At 38.8% G+C, this 21,700-nt stretch overlaps 1 protein-coding gene across 3 annotated transcripts; it reads right to left on the reverse strand.

Annotated features, from left to right (window-relative positions):
- Positions 1 to 1,057: 1,057 nt before the first annotated feature.
- Positions 1,058 to 19,345, reverse strand: thumpd3 (THUMP domain containing 3). 3 transcript variants are annotated; one of them, XM_059571293.1, is made up of 10 exons: positions 19,239 to 19,345; positions 18,364 to 18,542; positions 7,397 to 7,474; positions 6,836 to 7,288; positions 6,119 to 6,249; positions 5,177 to 5,246; positions 4,983 to 5,098; positions 1,847 to 1,951; positions 1,559 to 1,682; positions 1,058 to 1,411 (listed from the first exon to the last, which is right to left on the reverse strand). In XM_059571293.1, the coding sequence occupies exons 2-10, from the start codon at positions 18,523 to 18,525 to the stop codon at positions 1,223 to 1,225; spliced, it is 1,428 nt and encodes a 475-aa protein (XP_059427276.1). In that variant the 5' UTR covers positions 18,526 to 18,542; positions 19,239 to 19,345; the 3' UTR covers positions 1,058 to 1,222. The 3 variants fall into 3 exon arrangements, with proteins under 3 accessions (XP_059427276.1, XP_059427274.1, XP_059427275.1); XM_059571291.1 differs by lacking the exon at positions 19,239 to 19,345 and adding an exon at positions 18,810 to 18,932; XM_059571292.1 differs by lacking the exon at positions 19,239 to 19,345 and adding an exon at positions 18,725 to 18,828.
- Between the last annotated feature and the right edge of the window lie 2,355 nt (positions 19,346 to 21,700).

The following is a 21,700-nucleotide window of genomic DNA, read 5'->3' on the forward strand; positions in this document are numbered from 1 at the left end:
CAGCCCAAAAGAAGTTAAAGGGATACTCCACCCCAATATGAAAATTGTCATTAATCACTTAGCCCTGTTATTCCAAACCCGTAACAGCTTCGTTCATCTTTGGAATAAAATTTAAGATGTTTTGGATGAAAACTGGGAGGTCTGAGACTTGTCCCATAGACTGCCAATTAAATAACACTGTCAAGGTCCAGCAAAGTATGAAAAGCATCATCAGAATAGTCCTTCTACCATCAGTGGTTCAACTGTAACATTATGAAATGATGAGAATAATTTTTGTATGCGAATTAAAAAAATAAAATACTTTATTCAACAATTCCTTTGTCAACAGTCTCCTCTGTGTCTCTTCATATCACCATATGCTGCGTATGCTCTTCTGTGTCAGCCGCGCCACAACTATGCACATCCTTGTGGTGCAGCTGATAACATTGACACGCTGTCTTGTCAAGGCTGGATCCGCAAAATCAGAGGGTCTTTAGCACATTTCCTCAGACATTAAGTTTTCCCAAGACATTTTAACTTACTGAGATGCACCTGTACATATATACATAGATTCCTTTTCGAAAGAAACTTGTTTTTTGGCATATTCACCAAACTTAGGTGGGATTTCCTTTGTGTTTTTTTTTTTTTTTTTTTTTTTTTTGTGCAAAATGTTTACTGTATACAATTAAAAACATTATAAAATGTTCATTTTTTAAAGTTTTGAGAAAATGAGAGATGGTTTTGAGAAATGCATTTTAGCAATTCTAAATGAAAGAAAAACTGTAATAAAGAAAAACCATAATAAAGTGTCTTTATGGTTCTATTGCTTGGACTTATGTCACTGTTAGACTGTTAAACATGTGTATGCGTATGATGTATTGGATGTCCATGTACCTTAAGTATCACACCCTGTGCACACCCCTACTGAAATAATCTAAAACATAACTTTTAATTTAAAGCAATAAAAAAAAAAATATATATATGGCTGGTCAAAGCCAGCTGGTGCAGGGTGAACAAATGATTTGCAGTGGTACTTCGTAACTGTCTTTTCAAAAATAAATAAATCACACCTTGAACTGAACAAACATATGAACATTTTATTATTTTGGAATCGGGATAGATTATGTCTTGATTGAACTAATAAAAAAAAGACAGAAAAGACAAACTTTGGCCTTTTAACTTAAAAAAAATAAAAATAAAAGGAGGAACACAAAGGCCATTGCTAATTTGTCTGTCAAGCTTCTCACTCACTAGCATCCTTCATACTCCCTTTTTGTGACCCTGTTGCAGTATGAGGTTCCATTACATCTTCAGAAGTGGTGCCAAAAACTACTGCTGTTCTTTTGAGAACAAAAACACCAGCATGCAGTCCTCCCACATTCACCCAAACAGTGTGCAATTTCCGCCACAGCCCCTCCGTCTGTGACAATGCCTGCAAAAGATGGTTAAAATACTGTGTTACATTATACATCACAAGGACCTAGTTAAGACTCATGTATTTAATATATTAAACTTAAGGAAGAAGAAAAAAAAATGAACCACATTATGAACTCTGAAAAGGATCTCATAATAACTATACCTTCAAGAAACATTTTTTATCTTGGGTCAGCAGTACAGCTTTTCCTGTACCAGGTTTACAAACTCGAGCCATTTCTCGAAGACATGAAGGGTATAATTCCCAGTTCTTCTTCTTGGATCCCATTCTTTAACACACACACACACACACACACACACACACACACACACACACACACACACACACACAAACAGTAAAAAAAAAAAAAAAAAAATCATCAATAATATGATTTTTAATTTCAATAAACTGAAATAATTCTAAAATTGCATAGCTCCAGATGTCGGTCAGTACCTTTTTCCAAATGGCATGTCAGTAATGATGACATCCACTGAACTGCTTCTCATGGGTAGATTGCATAAGTCCCACTGAACTATGTCTAAGGGCAAGCCTGAAGAGCTACAAATACAACATAAAACCCTGAGAATATATGGACAGTGAACAATAATACAATGTTTGTGTGTGTGTGTGTGTGTGTGTGTGTGTATATATATACCGTATATATAAGGGGGTGTGTGACTGACAAAAATAAATCCCTATATTTTCTTGGATTTTATCGATAACAATTAGATGATATTTTAGAGTGTGTTATTGTGCTGGTATCTTAAGGACTGCCGTGGACAGCTGACTCCTAATGTTCTTGATATTCTTCATATTCTATGTGGTGGTCAGTTCACAGAGAAATTAATCTATCAATTTTTAAATGGACTTTTACCTTTTACAGGCATTTTTTACCTTTATAAAGACTTTTTTCTTAAAATGTGCATTATCTTTTGAGTCAAATTCTTACATTTAATCAGTGAATTAGAATAATTAGGCATTTGGGGTGTTACCAAACAAATGAAATCAGTATCAAAATTAATCGCCAGCAGGTGGCAGCAATTCACTGTTAATAAGAAAGTCATTGCATATGAACAAAATCATTTAAAAGGTTGATTCATTCAGGAACTAAAAGATGTCATGATAACTTTTTGCTGTGCAATATATTGCCATAAGCAATAATACTATTTTAATTTTAAAGACAATTTTATGCCACTGAATATAATTATGATGTAATGGCCTTATAATGCAAGGCGGCCTACACACTTCCAAATGACAACAAACTTTTAATTTGTAAGAATATTTAGATCATTGAAAAAATTTGAAATTAAAAAAATGGTAAAACATTTTCAAACTAAAAGTGCAAAGTAACAAGCAGAAAAAAAGCAAGATGCAAAATTTTTTTTATTTGAACTAGCACCTCATAACTACACCACATTATGTTCGAGAAGCTGCAAAAGACACGGACACAAGTGGAATGCAACAAACATGGTGAAATTAATATATATATATATATATATTGACTGTTGCGACAGGCCTATGAAATTATTTCAATATATACATTTTCTGTCCCCATATCTTGAATTTTGTGATCGTTCTAAATGCATTTTAATATACTGAATCATGCAGTGAAAGAACACTCTAAATACGCAAGCGCACTAGTCTTGACTGCATGCACTCTGTAGAGAGGTTTTGAATAAATGTAGCAAAATAATTGGGATATCACATTGAATAACAATTGGGATATCACAGACGATATATAAATCGCACACCCCAAAAAAAAAATATATATATACAGTCGTGGCCAAAAGTTTTGAGAATTACATAAATATTGGAAATTGGAAAAGTTGCTGCTTAAGTTTTTATAATAGCAATTTGCATATACTCCAGAATGTTATGAAGAGTGATCAGATGAATTGCATAGTCCTTCTTTGCCATGAAAATTAACTTAATCCCAAAAAAACCTTTCCACTGCATTTCATTGCTGTCATTAAATGACCTGCTGAGATCATTTCAGTAATCGTCTTGTTAACTCAGGTGAGAATGTTGACGAGCACAAGGCTGGAGATCATTATGTCAGGCTGATTGGGTTAGAATGGCAGACTTGACATGTTAAAAGGAGGGTGATGCTTGAAATCATTGTTCTTCCATTGTTAACCATGGTGACCTGCAAAGAAACGCGTGCAGCCATCATTGCGTTGCATAAAAATGGCTTCACAGGCAAGGATATTGTGGCTACTAAGATTGCACCTAAATCAACAATTTATAGGATCATCAAGAACTTCAAGGAAAGAGGTTCAATTCTTGTAAAGAAGGCTTCAGGGCGTACAAGAAAGTCCAGCAAGCGCCAGGATCGTCTCCTAAAGAGGATTCAGCTGTGGGATCGGAGTGCCATCAGTGCAGAGCTTGCTCAGGAATGGCAGCAGGCAGGTGTGAGCGTATCTGCACGCACAGTGAGGCGAAGACTTTTGGAAGATGGCCTGGTGTCAAAAAGGGCAGCAAAGAAGCCACTTCTCTCCAAAAAAAAACATCAGGGACAGATTGATCTTCTGCAGAAACTATAGTAAATGGACTGCTGAGGACTGGGGCAAAGTCATATTCTCCGATGAAGCCCCTTTCCGATTGTTTGGGGCATCTGGAAAAAGGCTTGTCCGGAGAAGAAAAGGTGAGCGCTACCATCAGTCCTGTGTCATGCCAACAGTAAAGCATCCTGACACCATTCATGTGTGGGGTTGCTTCTCATAAAAAGGGAGTGGGCTCACTCACAATTCTGCCCAAAAACACAGCCATGAATAAAGAAAGGTACCAAAACACCCTCCAACAGCAACTTCTTCCAACAATCCAACAACAGTTTGGTGAAGAACAATGCATTTTCCAGCACGATGGAGCACCGTGCCATAAGGCAAAAGTGATAACTAAGTGGCTCGGGGACCAGAATGTTGAAATTTTGGGTCCATGGCCTGGAAACTCCCCAGATCTTAATCCCATTGAGAACTTGTGGTCAATCCTCAGGAGGCGGGTGGACAAACAAAAACCCACTAATTCTGACAAAACTCCAAGAAGTGATTATGAAAGAATGGGTTGCTATCAGTCAGGATTTGGCCCAGAAGTTGATTGAGAGCATGCCCAGTCGAATTGCAGAGGTCCTGAAAAAGAAGGGCCAACACTGCAAATACTGACTCTGCATAAATGTCATGTAATTGTCGATAAAAGCCTTTGAAACCTATGAAGTGCTTGTAATTATATTTCAGTACATCATAGAAACAACTGAAACAAAGATCTAAAAGCAGTTTAGCAGCAAACTTTTTGAAAACTAATATTTATGTAATTCTCAAAACTTTTGGCCACGATTGTGTATATATATATGCTACTAACTGGAATATATCTTCCTAAAATAAAAAGTTTAGGTTGAAGTACTAAAATTACTAAAACTAAAATTGTATTAAAGCAAAAAAAAAAAAAAAAAGCATATAAAAAAAAATACAAGAAGCACAAACTGATAAAAATAATAAAAAATAAATAAAATAACCTATTCCAAAATATGAATACAACTATAGTATAAGTAATTCAAAATGATAGTAAAAGGTTGACTGGACACAAGCTTCCTTACCTTCCTCCATCATGTGTTCTCTTTAGAATGTGCTTGATATTAGAACGGGACCGGCTGACTGCTGTGCCATTGTTGTCTCCAGCTAAAAAGAATGAATTCTGCCACTCCATAACTCCCTGTTAAAAAAAATGTTAATAATTCACCTCATGAAAGAGAAATATACAGACTGAAAAGTTTAATTACATTTTACAAACCTCTAAAGGTATTGCTCCAGTTCCACACATAGGATCTACAATCACATCCGACACTTGTGGCTTGCAAAGTCTGAAATATATTATTTTTTTGTATCATCATACACACACACACACACACACACATATATATATATATATATATATATATATATATATATATATATATATATATATATATATACACATATACACACACACACACACACACACACACACACATACAGTTAGAGATGCAATTGTTTTCTTTCTTGCATTTCCTTCAATTTATAAGCATTACAGGTACAGGTACTATCACTACAAGAGTCTGTTTTGAGGGGGCTATGCACATTCAGTTTGGCATGTGAATGAATCTTGTTCATCTTGGAGAAGAATCATTTGTCATTACCTGTGGTGATAACAGTCATGGTGTTTAGTAGCTTCCCTTGGTAGATTTGTATATGCAAATTGTACTAGATCCTCATTTTAAGTAATAGTACTCCAGTCTTAAGTGTCACATAATCGTTCAAAAATCATTCTAATATGCAGATTTGCTGCTCAAGAAGCATTTCTTATTCCTCAAGGTGAAAATACCTGTGCTGCTTAATATTTGTGGAAACTGTGATGCTATCATTTAAAAGTTTGGAGATTTATTCACTAAAAACTTTTAACAAGGATGCATTGAATTGATCAAAAACTATTTAAAATATTATAAAATTACATATTTTAAAATACATGCTATACTTTTCAACTGTTTAAAGGATCATGTAACACAGATGTATGGTGTATAGCTGCTGAAAATTCATCTTTGCAATCTCAGGGATACATTTTAAATGTGAAACTTCCAAACAACAGGAGTGGTTTTGTGGCACTTTATCTAGTATAGTACCATGAGGTAAAATTATGACATTGTGATAACCCCTACTGAAATTATTGCAAGCAATACTTTACATAATTGTTGCTTACCTAAGCATGCCGTAAGCCAGTGTAGAACGTAGAGTAGTCGGGCCAAAGTGAGTGATATTTCTTCTATGTAGACTCTCCACTGTGAGAGCAATACCAACAATAACTTCATTATTGTGGATATTCAACAGCACCTAGTAAATAAGCAAGAAACATTTGTTACAAGCACTTTTTTTTACTGAACCTTTATTACTACTTTACACAACATCACACTGGACTGCAATACACAACATACATACATAATATACATAATATACACACACACACTAAAAAAATATTAAGGTTAAAAATAGTTTCTAACTTGATTTAGGAGAAACTCTTCAAAATAATGGGTGTTAGTCCTAATTTTAGGACTCTTAAAACTTGGGTCAGAGTGGTCAAGAGGACTCCTAATTTACGAAGACCAAATCACAAGCAATCCTAATATGTTTGCTGCAGGCAATCTGCCTTGGAACATAAACATTTTTAGAAAGATTCCACAATAATTTCCCTTTAATTTGTCCTGTCCTTCATGTACAAGCTGGGCAAGAGATGAATCTAGTTCTTGCATCTACTTTAGTTTTCTTTTGCACAAAATCATACTATCAGCCATGATTATTCCCATCTGTTAAATAAAAGGCTGCTTATATGCATATTTGCTTATTGTTTATGAAAGACACACATGCAAGTGACCTTTTTAGGAGAACACTTAGTGACAATACAGTGTTTTGTGAACTTTACCTCAACATCAAATTTAGTCATATCTGCTTTCCACTGAAAGAATTCTTGCACAGCTCCACCAAAGTCTCGGGCAGCATCATTTGAGGTGAAGCAGTGTTTGTCTCCAGCTCTGTTGCATGTTACTCGAAACTTAAGAGGTGTCCCCCCTGGTTCCTGATCCTGGATTTCAGAGCGTTTTTCTTCCTCAGAATCATTTTCGGGCTGAGAAGAAACATCTCTTTGGTTTCCCTTCACTTCTAGAGCCTCAAGATCTTCCCAGAGCTCTTCCGTATCTGATGGGACAGTATCAGTAGATTTGGTGCCAACATTGCCACACTGATCTGACTTGGTGGGTTTAGTTCTTTTCCGACGTCCTTTCTTCTTTTTTATAGAATTGTTCAACTTCCAGACTTCTAAGGCATTGGTCCAAGGTAACTTGGCAGCCAGCTCTTGCCAATCTATTTGCACTTCCTCCTGTTAAATAGGCATTAAAACAAATGATTACCAGTGCAGTAAGTTTGGTGGGAAGCACATAATTGAAAACCAGTTTTTAAAAAATAACTACTAAAATATTGAACATACCTTTGTGGTTTTGAATTGGTAGTCGTCATATTCTTTTACCACAACAAACAGATTGTCTAGAGACTTTAGCTGATGTACCTTCAGATATAAATAAATAAATAAATATGAGGCAAAAAGACAGTGCAGCTTTATTCATTCATGCGGTTTCAAACCAATACGACTTTTTCCATGAAACACAAAACTAGAAATTTTCAAGAACTATACTGGTCATTTATTTAATAGCAATTAACAGAAGATATTGAGGATCTTGAGGCTTAAGTTTAAAAGGATGCAGAAGCACCATAAAAGTATCATAAATGTCTTTTGACACAAGAGGGCATTGTAATACGTTTCTGTAATAAGGTGTACTGTAAGTTTCAGAACTGAGAAAAAAAGGGGGAAAGAAATTACTGAAACCAATGAAAAATAAATAAATAAAAACATCTAATTCCAGATGTTAAATCCTCTAAACCAACAACATGTTAGACCCCATTCCATCTAAGGTCCTAAAAGAGGTGCTTCCAGAAGTCATAGATCCTCTTCTGACCATAATTAATTTGTCATTGTCATTAGGATATGTCCACATAACCTTCAAACTGGCTGTTATTAAGCCTCTCATAAAAAATTAAAATAAAAAAACAACTAGACCCCAAAGAACTAGTTAATTACAGACGGATCTTGAATCTTCCTATTCTGTCCAAGATACTAGAAAAGTTAGTATCCTCACAATTATATTCCTTCTTCGAGAAAAATGGTATCTGTGAGGACTTCCAGTCAGGATTCAGACTGTATCATAGTACTGAAACTGCACTCCTTAGAGTTACAAATGACCTGCTCTTATAATGTGATCGTGGTTGTATCTCTCTATTAGTGCTATTGAATCTTAGTGCTGCATTAGGCACTATTGACCACAACATTCTCTTGAATAGACTAGAAAACTTTGCTGGCATTAATAGAAGTGCATTAACATGGTTCAAATCTTACTTATCGGACTTGCATCAATTCGTTGCAGTGAATGAAGAGGTATTATATCGATCACAAGTGCAGTATGTGGTACCTCAAGGCTCAGTACTAGAGCGGTTACATTTCATGCTTTGTTATCCTTTGGATATATCATCAGGAAGCATAGTTTTAGCTTTCACTGTTATGCTGATGTTCAGCACTATATATTTTTTGCGGCCTGAAGAAACATACCGATTTGAAAAATTAATGGAATGCATAGTCGATATAGAATCACAAATTAGGAGTTATTTCTTACTGCTATATTCAGAAAAAAACAGGTGGTAGGACCTAAAAACTAGAACATGCTCCAGGACTTGGATGGCTGCTCTGTCAATTCTTCATCATCAGTTAGGAACCTGGGTGTGCTACTTGATAGCAATCTTTTCTCTGAAAGCCACATTTCTAGCATTTGTAAAACTGCATTTTTCATCTCAAAAATATATCTAAATTTCGAACTATGCTCTCAATGTCAAATGCAGGAATGTTAATTTATGCTTACATGACCTCAAGGTTAGAATATTATAATGCTTTATTGGGTGGTTGTTCTGCAAGCTTAAAATCTAGCTATTCCAAAATGCCGCAGCTAGAGTTCTTACTAGGTTCTGTCAACACTGCACTGGCTCCCTATCAAACATTGTATAGATTTTAAAATCTTGCTTATTACTAATAAAGGCCTGAATGATTTAGCACCTCAGTATTTGAACAAGCTCTTACTGCTCTATAGTCCTCCATGACACGTCCGCTGGATTCTCAAAACTCAATACCTAGAATATCAAAATCAACTGCAGGCAGCAGATCCTTTCCCTATTTAGCATCCAAACTCTGGAATAACCTACCCTAAAATTGTTCAGGACACAGACACAGTTTAAGTCTAAATTAAAAACCCATCTCTTTAACCTGGCTTACACACAACACACCAACACATTTCTCATAATCAAATCCATTAAAGGATTTCAAGGCTGCATTAATTAGGAAATCCAGAACCGGGAATACTTCCCATAACACACAATGTACTTGTTACATTGTTAAAAGAATGGCATCTACACTAATATTAGTCTGTTTCTCTCTTATTCTGAGGTCACCGTAGCCACCAGATCCAGTCTGAATCCAGATCAGATGTTCATTGCAGTCACCCGGATCCGGTACGTATCCAGCCTAGATTGTGGATGAGCAAATAGAGAGGACCTCTACAGTAGAGATTTTTCTATAGCCGATTTCTATAGTCAATCATTTACATAAGTTTTAGAGCATTGTGGCGGGAGAGGCGTGGTTTAGCGAAGTCTGCAACGGGAGAACGACTGAGGAGAGGAGCGGTGGTAAGTGGATCAGGTGAAAGACAATTAACACCTGGGTCTCGTTACAGTGATTGGCGTGGGAACCGGCATTTAAGCTGGCGGAGGACCAGCAGAGGACGAGAGAGACGGGGACTCGTGGGAGTAACGAGCTGGAGAACAGCCGAGCGCGAGAAATGAAGACTGCAAAGGGAAACGTCGAAAGAGACAGTGAAGTGCGCGCACCTGCCGCGTTTGTTTATTTTTGTTTTATTAATAAAGTGTAAATAAAATATCCCACGAGCCCCATACGCCGACCCCGGTCTCCTTCCTCTTTATTGAACTGAACTCACTACACTGGTGCCGAAACCCGGGAGGAAGGAGAACAATTCCGCCATGCAGACTCCGTCAGGATCATCGACATCGCCATTCGCGGACATCATACCATCGCTCGCGGGCCTGCATCAGGAACAACACAAAGCCCTGCTGGATCTGCGGGCCGACCATGACCGCTGGTTTCAGGCCATGATGTAGGCCCAGCAGGAGGACCGCGAGCTGTTCCGGAGCTTGCTGGACCGGGAGGGTCGGATGAGGACGGCCTCCCCCAGTGCCGGCCCCGCCCCCCACATGCCGCTCATGAAGATGGGGCCAACGGAGGCGTTCCTCGACCTCTTTGAGAAGACGGCGGAGGCATGTGGGTGGCCGATGGACAGCTGGTCTGTCCGGGTGATCCCACTGCTGTCAGGGGAGGCCCAGAAGGCTGCCCAACAACTGCCCGTCCTGAACCTCCTGGTCTATGCCGATCTTAGAAGAGCCATCCTCCAGAGGGTCGGCCTCAGCCCAAACAACATCGTCAGCGCTTCCAGTCGCTGGAGCTGATCGAAGCGGGCCGACCCTTTGTCTTGGCACAGCAGCTCCGGGTCTCGTGCCGCAAATGGCTGTTGGCAGGAGGAAGCGACGCAGAGACCATCATCAGCACGGTGGTCCTGGAACAGTTCATCTCCCGTCTCCCGAAGAAGACTGCCCAGTGGGTCCAGTGCTACCGCCCGGCGTCGCTGGATCTGGCCATCCAACTGGCGGAGGATCAGCTGGCGGCGTGCTCCGGGGTTGGCGAGCCCCTTCCTTCTGTCTCTCTCTCTTCCCCTGTCTCCCCCTCCCTCCCTGCCCCGAAATCTGTCCCTCTCCCTAGGTCTCATTGGGCGGGCTGTACCAAATACCCGTGAGTATTAAGGGGGATACCTATCAGGCTTTGGTGGATTCAGGTATCAACCAGACCTCCATCCATCAAAGTCTGATGCAATCCGGGGCATTGGATACGGGCCACATGGTTAAGGTGAGGTGTGTGCACGGGGATATAGTGGAATACCCCGTAAAAGCCATAGCCATTAAATTTAGGAGCCAAAAGCATAATGTGGAGGTGGTCGTTAGTCCGCGCCTCCGGCATCCGCTAATCTTGGGAACTAATTGGCCCGCGTTTCAGCAATTATTGGGGTATTTAACAGTGGATGCCGTCGGGGGAAAGAACCGTCCGGGGGGCGGGGCGAGCGTGCATGTGGGAGAATCTGTGCCAGGACCTAGCGGGGTGGTCTAAGGGGAACCGAGCGGCGTGGCGAGGCTAAACCTTTCCAGTCACAATGACTTTCCCCTGGAACAATCCCAGGACAAAACACTCAAACACGCCTTCGAGCAGGTCCGTTCTATCGATGGGCAGGTCCTCTACCCTGAGCATCCGCTATCCCCTCCGTATTTTGCCATTATCAAGGACCGGTTGTATCGAGTGACCCGCGACACTAAGACAAAAGAAGATACAACCCACTTGTTAGTACCTCGGAGCCGTTAGTACCACGGCTCTCTATGGAGAATTTGCTTCAGGCCCAGGACAGACAAAGCCAGCTGTATAACCGGGAGACTAAGCTGCGAGAATTTGCACCAGGAGATAAAGTGCTCGTATTACTGCCAACCTCTAGCTCCAAATTACTGGACAAGTGGCAAGGACCCTTTGAGGTCACACTGCGGATAGGAGATCTCAATTATGAGGTAGTACGAACAGATAGAGGCGACTCACGGCAAATCTACCACCTCAACCTCTTTAAAAAATGGAGCACGGAGGAGTCAGTGCTGCTAGCGACGGCAGTAAGTGAGGAGGAGGATCTTGGGCCGGAAGCGATTACTGGCACTGACCCTAGGAGGGGATCACCTCTCGCCCTCGCAGCTCACTGACATTGCACATTTGCAGGTAGAATTTGCGGACGTGTTTTCGCCCCTACCTGGTACCTACGGACCTGATTCAGCACCACATTGGGTGTCGTAGTTCGCAGCCGGCCATAAAGATTGCCTGAACACAAGAAGAAAGTAGTTCAGACTGAATTAGAGGCCATGCTGGGGATGGGAGTAATCGAGGAGTCACACATTGATTGGGCGAGCCCGATAGTTTTGGTGCCTAAAATGGACGGCTCGGTGCGGTTTTGTGTAGACTATCGCAGGGTGAATGCAGTTTCCAAGTTTGATGCTTATCCAGTGCCAATGGAGCATGTGAGGGCGGTCCTCAGGGCGCTGAGACGGGCGGGACTAACGGCCAACCCAAAGAAGTGTGCAATTGAGCGGGTGGAGGTAAAGTATCTGGGCTTCCACTTGGGCCACGGAATATTCCTCGTTATTCGGACCTCACCAGCCCGTTGACTGACCTCACTTAAAAGGAGGTACCGGATACGGTCCAGTGGACAGAGCAGTGCCAACAGGCCTTTACCCGAGTTAAGGCTGCCCTGTGTGGCGGGCCACTCCTGCACTCTCCTAATTTTTCTCCTAAATTTTTTTTTTTTTGCAGACTGACGCATCGGACAGGGGGCTGGGCGTGGTCCTGTCCCAGGAGGTGGAGGACCGCCCGGTGCTGTACATTAGTCGGAAGCTCTCAAAGAGAGAGACTAATTACAGCACCATAGAGAAGGAGTGTTTGGCCATCAGGTGGGCGGTGCTCACCTTTCGCTATTACCTCCTGGGCCGGGAGTTCACCCTCTGCTCGGACCACGCGCCCCTCCAGTGGCTCCACCGCATGAAGGATACCAACGCGCGAATCACCCGTTGGTATCTAGCTTTACAGCCATTTAAGTTCAAGGTGATTCACAGGCTGGGGGCACAGATGGCTGTCGCCGACTTCCTCTCTAGTAATGGGGGGGGGGGGGGGGGGGCTGCAGGCCGGATGACTTGATAATTTTTCAAGTTTGTTGGAACATAAATGTAAACTTAAATATACATTTAAATAAATAGAATTTTATAAAAAAAATCTAACTGAACAATATAAAAAATTAAATATAAAAAATAAATAACAGTTGTGCTGCAAACACACTAGCAACATTTGTGTTTGGTATAAATGACACAGAACATCTAAAGTGCATTCCAATTTCAAACTTACATCGCAGTCTGTTCATTATTAAAACAAAGTAAAGTCAACCAAACATATGAAAGGTTACACTGGTCAGTTTAAATAGACCGTAGTATACCGGTCCACTCTGCTGTTATGCCAAGGACATTTTTGCTCATGTGAAGAGTATGATCTTTTCCATCTAGTTTTTGTGGCTTTTGCACATAATAATAATACCGCTGCAGACGCATTTTGCAGCATTAAGGTTATTAATTGATCTTTAACTTAAACGATGATCGATCATGGAATTGATCGAATATTGACATCCCTAAATGCAAATGAGTTGGATGGAAACCTGGCTATTGTCTGGATCAAACCATGCTTCCGAACAAATGTCATTCACCGTTCTGGGCAGCTCCAGGACAGCTCACTCTTTCCGAGCACGGTGCTGTCTGTTAGCGGGGCGGAGTAATGTAGCCACGCTGTAGTGTTTGTGAGAGCTGCCAACTTCTCCACCCCATTTACAGAGTGAAATTCTCTGACTACCTTTATCTCCCAGGACTGTTATTGAATTTTCCTAAAGTTTTGGCTTGGGGTCCTTCACAGGTGGAAGCAGGGTCCTTCACGCGGAAGCAGCACTTTCCACCGCACCAATAACACGGGGCTGCCTGCCGACTTGCCTGACATAAATTGCCACTACTAAACATGGATATCGGCCGATGCAGATATATAAAAAATGACAAATATCGGCCCGATATATCAGTCGACCTCTACTCTACAGTCCTAAATGTCAGCGGAGACCAGGACAACTAGATAAGCCCCAGAGACAGATCCTTAGTCAAGACCTTGTCTCCTAGACAGCCACTGGGATAAGACCACAGGAAACAGATGAATCTTCTGCACAATCTGACTTTGCTGCAGCCTGGAATTGAACTGCTGGTTTCGTCTGGCCAGAGAAGAACTGAGCCTGGTTTCTCACAAGGTTTTTTCTCTATTCTGTCACAGATGGAGTTTTGGTTCCTTGCTGCTGTCGCCTCTGGCTTGCTTAGTTGGGGACACTTAATTTCCAGTGATATCGTCAACATGATTGCACAGATACTATTTAAACTGAACTGAGCTGGATGATGACATCACTGAATTCAATGATGAACTGCCTTTTTTATTATTGACACAATTTTGCTATTTAATGCTGTTCAGTTGCTTTGTCATAATCTGTAATGTTTAGAGTGCTATGTAAATACAGCTGACTTGACCTGTCTCTCTCAAATAAATAAATAAAAACTGCAAAAGTTTACACCATTTTAAATTGTCCTTGTTATAGTGTAATTATACATAAGTACAGAGTAATAATAACTACATGTACTTAATGTTTAGGGTTAGGCTTCGAGATATTGCATGCAATTATGCAAAATTAATTGTTATAACAGTAATTACATATAATGTGTAAGATGGACATCTTAAAATAGTGTTAACCTGCAAAAATAACTGAACAAAGGTCACAATATGTAGTTAAGGTAACAAATGAGAAGGTACTGTACACCTAAAGGCACAATTTTTGCAAATTTTTTCAATGTAAATGAGAGCAAGATGGATGCCATTTATCAATGAGACATGGTTCATGTGCCTTACAATGAAAACCACATTTGTAAGTCAAGTTAAAAGATCAAGCCATGTCTCCATTCCACTGGAGCAGTGGTTCTCAAATCTGTCCTGAAGTACCCCCAGCTCTGCACATTTTGTATGTCTCCCTCATCTTTCACATCTGATTGAACTCATCAGCTCATTAGTGGAGACTGCAAGTCCTGAAGTAGGCGTGTCAGATATAGGGAGACATTCAAAATGTGCAGTGTTGGCGATACTTCATGGAGACTGTTCCTGGATCAGCAGGGTACTCTAATAAAGTAGCAGTTGCTGGGACAGATTTTAGGCACCAATTCTGCTTGAAAAAGATTTTTACGATTTTTAGATTTTATTTTTACGATTAATCGATTAATCTTTATGTACTTATATTTTAGTTTTGCCCATTTTTTCCAATTAAATTATTAACAAAGGGTCTTTATCATTCAACAGACTTTTAGAGATTTTAACCATTTTGCATTGTCATATCCTCATCAAAAATATACCTGGAGTTTTGTTTTATTATGTGTTAGTAATCCTTTGTCAAACTCTTCTGCAATCAAAACACTGACCCATACTCTAGCTAATTTCACAAGATTTCAAATAATGTTTTCACCATGGCAGTCCTTAGGGCTCCTAAAGTAGTTAAACATCCCGAACAAAGCTTATTAAGGAATCTTTCAGAAAATATTTTCACGAAGAATAAGAATAAAACAGAATAAATTTGCAGTACATTGCATTTTATTATTATTTTTCCTGTAAACACGCAACTTATACCTGGGAAACAGCTTTATAGCTTATGCTGTGAAATTGTAAACAATCCTTCGAATAAAGTGCCAGTGGCATGAAACCTGAATGGAACTCACATTTTAAAGTAAAATCCATCAGAAGGTTGTCCAGAGAAAAAAAAATTGACACACACAAAAAAACCTGCTGTGTGAACAAGAGCAGTGAATACTTAGAAAAAAAAGTGCACTTCAAATACATTTAAACATTTACCTCTCTCTCATACAGTCATAATTAGGCTGCAAGACTGAATTATGAACTGGTAAACGACAAACTGATCACAGAAAATGTTTGTAAATCTTTAAATGTTAACTATTAAAAAGCAATGTTATTAGCTTTTACGACTAAACATTTGCAAACAACATTGTACTGGAGAATCTGCACAAATAAAAGTCTTAAACAGTTCAGTAGTGCAGAGTTTACAGGTTACTCTTCTTTATTGAAGGCTCAAAGTAAAGTTCTCCCACACTTTAATGGATGACTTCGTTCGATTAGTTATATCTTCTGCCTTTTTTCTTTTTCTTTCTCGAGCTTACTCCACTGCCGTCTGTCTCCACCATCTCGCTGAATGCTGCAGACGCAGTTCGGGAAGCACGTGACATAAAACGAAGCCAGCTATTGGCTATTCGCTACTTCTCCTGCTGTAGTGGCTGAATAAAACCTGCGGTGGCTCATTACTGCCAGACTTTGGTCATCACAGATTTAAAATATGCACAAAATGAGCCGCTTACGGCAAATAAAAGTTGTTTAGCAACTAATCGATGACTAAATTAGTTGACAACTATTTTAAAAATCGATTTTAATCGATTAAATCGAATAGTTGTTTCAGCTCTAATGTGATCTAATCCTGTTTACATTAAATAAGCCTGCTCAAGAGCAGGTTTATGCCCTGCTTCTGTGACAGCAACTCGGAGATGAGCTTTGAAGAACCAAACAATCCAAGATAAAGCCAAATCGTCAACAATCAAATCCAGCGAACTAAGGGGCAATTTACACAATGTTTTCATCCAAAAACAGGAAACTCTGCAGTTTGCCTGTTTGTTTACACTACAATGTTGTTTTGGGGACTGAAAACTAATTTTTTAAAACGTGTTTCAAAGTGCAAGTTTTTTTAAATGACACCATTAGTTTCCGTGTAAACACCCAAAACGGGAATCTTTGAAATTGGTGATGTCATGAATGTGCGTAGTACGTGTTAGGCATGTAGACATGCGCAGTATGTGTTGATGTTAAAATTAATCATTTACAAACATGCACAATGGTGGAGTATATGGTACTGTTGTTGCTGCTCAAGAGTTTGCTAACACTTCTTCAGCAAAGTGTGGATTTACTTCAATATCACAACCAACAGCAGAGATGCATCATATTATAAAACATATCGTCACTTCCCTACAGGTAAAGTTTACTAACAAGGTGACAGTGCCAACTACTGGCCTGTCATATGTAATACAGCATTTTTGGCCCTTTTCGTATATGTATAAACAAGAATAATTTTGAAAACATTGTCGTTAAAAACACAAGGGACAATTTTCGCGTTTTTGTCTACATCGTTGTCGTGTAAACGTACCGTGAGTTGGCAACATATGAAGAATGGACCCCTGCTTGTTTTTTGATCATTCAAAAAAAATAATTATGTTGCTTGCAATGGGATCGTATTTCATTCCTTTAATAAAAATGGTAAGCATACAGAGTCTTTTACTTTTGTGGTCCTGTGAAGTTTTATTATTTGCTTGAAATAAATGTTTGTAACGTTGTGATTCACGTCATGCTGGTTGGTTTGTTCACATAATTTATTTTTTCTTTATTGCCATGAAAAAAAAAATGAAAATGCACTTATTTTGTACACAACAAATAGCTTTATTGAAAGTTGTTGTTTTTTTATACGCTTATAGCGTCATGTGTCATTTACAAAAAGCTTCACACTTTGTGGCAGAGCTCAGTAAAAAAAATTTTATCGATTCTCATTTTTACGAAACTATATTAGTATAGCCTGTTTTCAGTTAATGAACGGAAGGAACACTGTAGCATGCCTCCCATCCAATAAATCTTAAGCTTTGAGCTTTGTTACTTTTGATATGAAATGAGGTCTCAGATTTCAAATTCTGTCCATTTTATTACTAAGTTCAAACAATAAATGCCGTTTTATCGCTGTAGAGCCTCTACAAGAGAAGTGGCACTGATAATCTCCTCTGCTTCAGTGCCAGTTTCAGCATGAAATATAAACACCCGAAGGCATGTTAAAAGAGAGTACATCTTACCGAAATCCGTATGTGTCTCATGTGATCTCTCAATCAGTGTTTCAACCATGAAAAGACGCAAGTAAAACAGCTTGTAAACAATGTCACATAACGTCACACTTACCTCAGAAAAAAACATATTTGGTGAAGAAACTAGAAAAAATCATTTTAGAGAAGAATTTTGTTAAATATATGCACCACATAACAATTTTTACTGTTCTTCAATATTTTATTTTTGTTTGAATATATCCATCAAGTTTTTATGACAGCCACCATTTAAATGTTTATATTTCAAAAAGAATTGGAGTTATGTAAATGTAACTTATAATAAAAACTTCACTGAGTGTCATTTAAGTGTTATGTGCATACAAATCATTTAATTTTAACCTTCAATATTATTAGTCAGTACCAACTGGGTCTCATGTATATGTTACAGTATTATAAGAAATATAAATATAAAGTTTGTCATGTACTGTGTAATAATCGATATCGAATGGAATCGGAAATAGAATTGCAAGCTTGTGAATCAGAATCAAACCCCAGCCCTACTATGCGGCATGCCAGAGCTTTTAATGGCACGTGTTTTACTGAAAACCGGATGTGTCGCTAGCGGCTTCTGTTCGTATGCCATGCCAGTATGTTAAACAGACACTTGATAGAGCCTCATTGTCGTTACAAAATGCCAAGTTATGTGAAACACACTAGAATACGACTGACCTTAAGAAGCTTATCAGTTGTTATATCAAAATAAATTCTTCCTCTGTTTTTGCTGACTCTAGCAGTGGCCTCAAGCTTCTCCTGAACCTCCTCCGCTGCAGTGTGCTCGAATCCCGTCGGAACAGTCGCTCCGATTGTGACAGTCTGATCAAGCTCCTGCATTATCAGCTCCAGATAAACTGCAATAGAAAAAATAAAATAAAAAATACACCCGAGACTAAAGGTGGAGTTTTCCTGATAATATGACTTAAGCCTGAAGTACTTTAAACATCGACTTGTAACGTTTGCTGAATAATTTAGAAAAATCTAACTGGTTCTCAGTTTGCCTGCTAGTAAGCTATGAGAGCATTTAAGGGCTGACGCATTAATAACTCAGTCATTCGTACAGTAACATTACACTAACAATATAGCTAAACCCGGGGGGAAACATAAGCAAGAGAAGTTACCTCTTCTTTCTTCTTGTTTCGTTAAACCGTTTAACGCAGACTGACATAATGCATTACTGCCACCTACCGCTAACATGGAACAAAGATCATTACCTTTTCCCCAAGACCTTTGAAGTTTTTTCACTGATAAAAGTCAAATGATAAATCATATTTAATCATAACGTGGTAGCATAAACTATAAAAAAAATTCTAAAAAGATGAATATAAATCTAACACAATACTGTCAAAATTACAAATATATAAATTGTTACAAATGACCACTTTAAAGCTTAATCAAACACTACATTTCAAATGAATTATGCAAATTATCAAATGCAAATAACATGCTACATCAGGCAAGTCAGTTGTTACCTAGGAGGATCTTATCAGGTACATAGTATAAAAATGTGTTCTTCATTTAAAGCATGAGATAACATTTGGCTGACAGACCTTCAACCCTTTGATTTTTGACCAGAATTTTGGTTTGTCACCTAGATGAGCCCCAGAGACAGATCTCCAGCAAAGACACCTCAACGACCATCGGTACAAGACCATGGGACCAGATCATCTGGTCAGAGTAGAACTGCCCTCACGACTGAGCCTGGTTTTTCCAAGCTTTTTTCTCCATTCTGTCACCAGTGAAGTTTTAGTTCCTTGCCACTGTCTGTTGCTTTCGGCTTGCTTGGTTGTGGACACTTGATTGACTGCACAGACACTATTAGAAGAGAGCTGAACTGGATGGTGACATTGCTGAATCATCAATGAATTGACTTTAGTTAAAAAAAAGACTCTTTGTCATTGTCATTTTGCATTATTGACAAACTATTTTCCTGTTGACCTTGTAAAGCTGAGTTGACAAACAGTATTGTATAAACTAAAGCACCAAATGAATAAATGTGACTTGAATCAAATGGTTTAGTCAGTTCCATCCCCATAATACAGCTTGATTGTGGCTACTCAATTGCAATTAACCTACATTTCAATGGTGCATAAAATAAAATCAAAAGAAAAAGCAGATAATAAATAGTATTTATTCTCCATAGTAGGTTCCAAGAGCAATGATGCTCAATCCTGCTCCTGGAGCTGCACCTTCCTGCAGAGTTCAATTCCAAAATTGCTCAACACACCTGTCTATAATTATCAAGTGCTCCTGAAGATTTTTAATTAGCTGGTTCAGGTCTATTTGACTAGGGTTGGAGCTGAACTTTGCAGGAAGGTAGATCTCCAGGAACAGGAGTGAAACTCCAAGGGCGTTCTTTTAAAATCAATGCATAGGGTTCCACCAGGAGAGGGCACTCATGCAACTTAAGCAATGATTAGTGGTCCAGTGGTTGGGACACTGTTCCTGAAGGCCCCCCTACAGTCGTTCTAAGGCTTCCCAGCTTGACCGCTTCTCTACGCAGAAGAGAAGGTGACAGTGATAAACCTGTATGATTATTTCTTCACAGTGACTATTATGGTGTAAATACAGTGTAACCAATATTTTCCTTATTTTTCCATTACTGCCTTCATATCAGTAATGCTAATTATAATTATAGTATTTTGATAGTATAAAAATGATTGAATATAAATGCAAATGAATGAAAATCACATGTAGTCTCCCAATGGTTTACATCATGTGCAATGAGGCTTATCAAGAGACAGCTACAAAAATGCCGCCGAGTCACATACACTTGTGAGACATGTCTCCAGAAGACTCCACGATAACTGATACTCTTCTTTTCTTCCAGAGAGCTGTGTGTGAGCACTGCACGGACACCCAGCACTCGAAAGCATGGAGTACAGACAGAGACAGTTTATAAGGACTTTGGTACAGATAGCGGGGCACCAGCGAACCTCACTTGGACACATTGCCAACGTTACCTTCAATAAATTCACGCCTTTATTGAATTCCCCTTGCTGTGTGATTCTTCACCCCATTACACACTTAATTGGAAACACTACAATTACTTAAATTTGTGGTCTGTTACAAAAATGTGTAAATAAAGCTCTGTAAAAATGTTATGAATTTTTACAACACTGTGTTGTAAAATGTGTCTTATAAAGTTCTACACACTTGTGGTCTTCACACCCACATGAAAGTCTTGGGACAGGCCCAGAGACTGCAAGTGTGCAGGTCTTCCTGGTTTGTCCTGCAATGTTTAACTCAATCCCTTATCAAACATGTTACAATTACTTGACAGTTCCACGTAGATGTGTAAATTCTGAAGGATGCCATCTAGACAACTGATCTGTTTTATGCTGTAATGAAGATGAGTGCTATCAAAAAGCAGGAAAAGTCCCAATTCTAAATAATTAACCTTACATGTGTAAAATCTGTTTAGGCAAAATTCTGACATTAAATGTGATTTAATCAAATTTTAATGCAAAATGAGGAGACCAAATGTGCAGTTGGGCAAAGCTTATGGTTCATGGGTAACAATCAACAACAACAAATTATTTTAAAATATTTTGTTACTCTTTTAAAACTTTGTTTTTTTTTTCTTTTTAAGAATTTTTAAATTTGATGTCCTTTTTAAATTTTTAATATTTCAAAAACTTATAGAAACAGGTAAAGAGATCTGAGTTCTATTTAGACTTGATCTTTTTTTTTTTAGCATAATCTTTTTTTTATTATTAATATTATTATTATTATTTGAAAAGCCACCACACATGAATAGACATTAGTCAGTGAATAGAGTTATCAAAAAAGGGAATAAAAATAAAAAGAATAAAAAAAATAAAATGTACAAAAAACAGGGTTGCCAACTCTCACACGCATCTGGCGTGACTCTCACGCTTGGACTTCAGCGTGAGATTGATGCTGAAAGCGTGTGTGTCACGCCAGATGCGTGAGAGTTGGCAACCCTGCAAAAAATAACAGCATACTCTCTTGGCCGATATATTTTAATCATAGACTTAAAAAAAAAAGA

Source organism: Carassius carassius, chromosome 17, assembly GCF_963082965.1.
Source record: "Carassius carassius chromosome 17, fCarCar2.1, whole genome shotgun sequence".
Lineage (NCBI taxonomy): Eukaryota > Metazoa > Chordata > Actinopteri > Cypriniformes > Cyprinidae > Carassius > Carassius carassius.

Excerpts from the sequence above, each read along its gene's own strand:
- thumpd3 (XM_059571291.1), bottom strand. The coding sequence starts at position 18,885 with ATGTTAGCGGTAGGTGGCAGTAATGCATTATGTCAGTCTGCGTTAAAC. Across the intron at positions 18,543-18,809 it reads GAAACAAGAAGAAAGAAGAG|TTTATCTGGAGCTGATAATG; the intron begins GTAACTTCTCTT and ends TTTCTATTGCAG. Across the intron at positions 6,250-6,835 it reads TGACTAAATTTGATGTTGAG|GTGCTGTTGAATATCCACAA; the intron begins GTAAAGTTCACA and ends CTTATTTACTAG.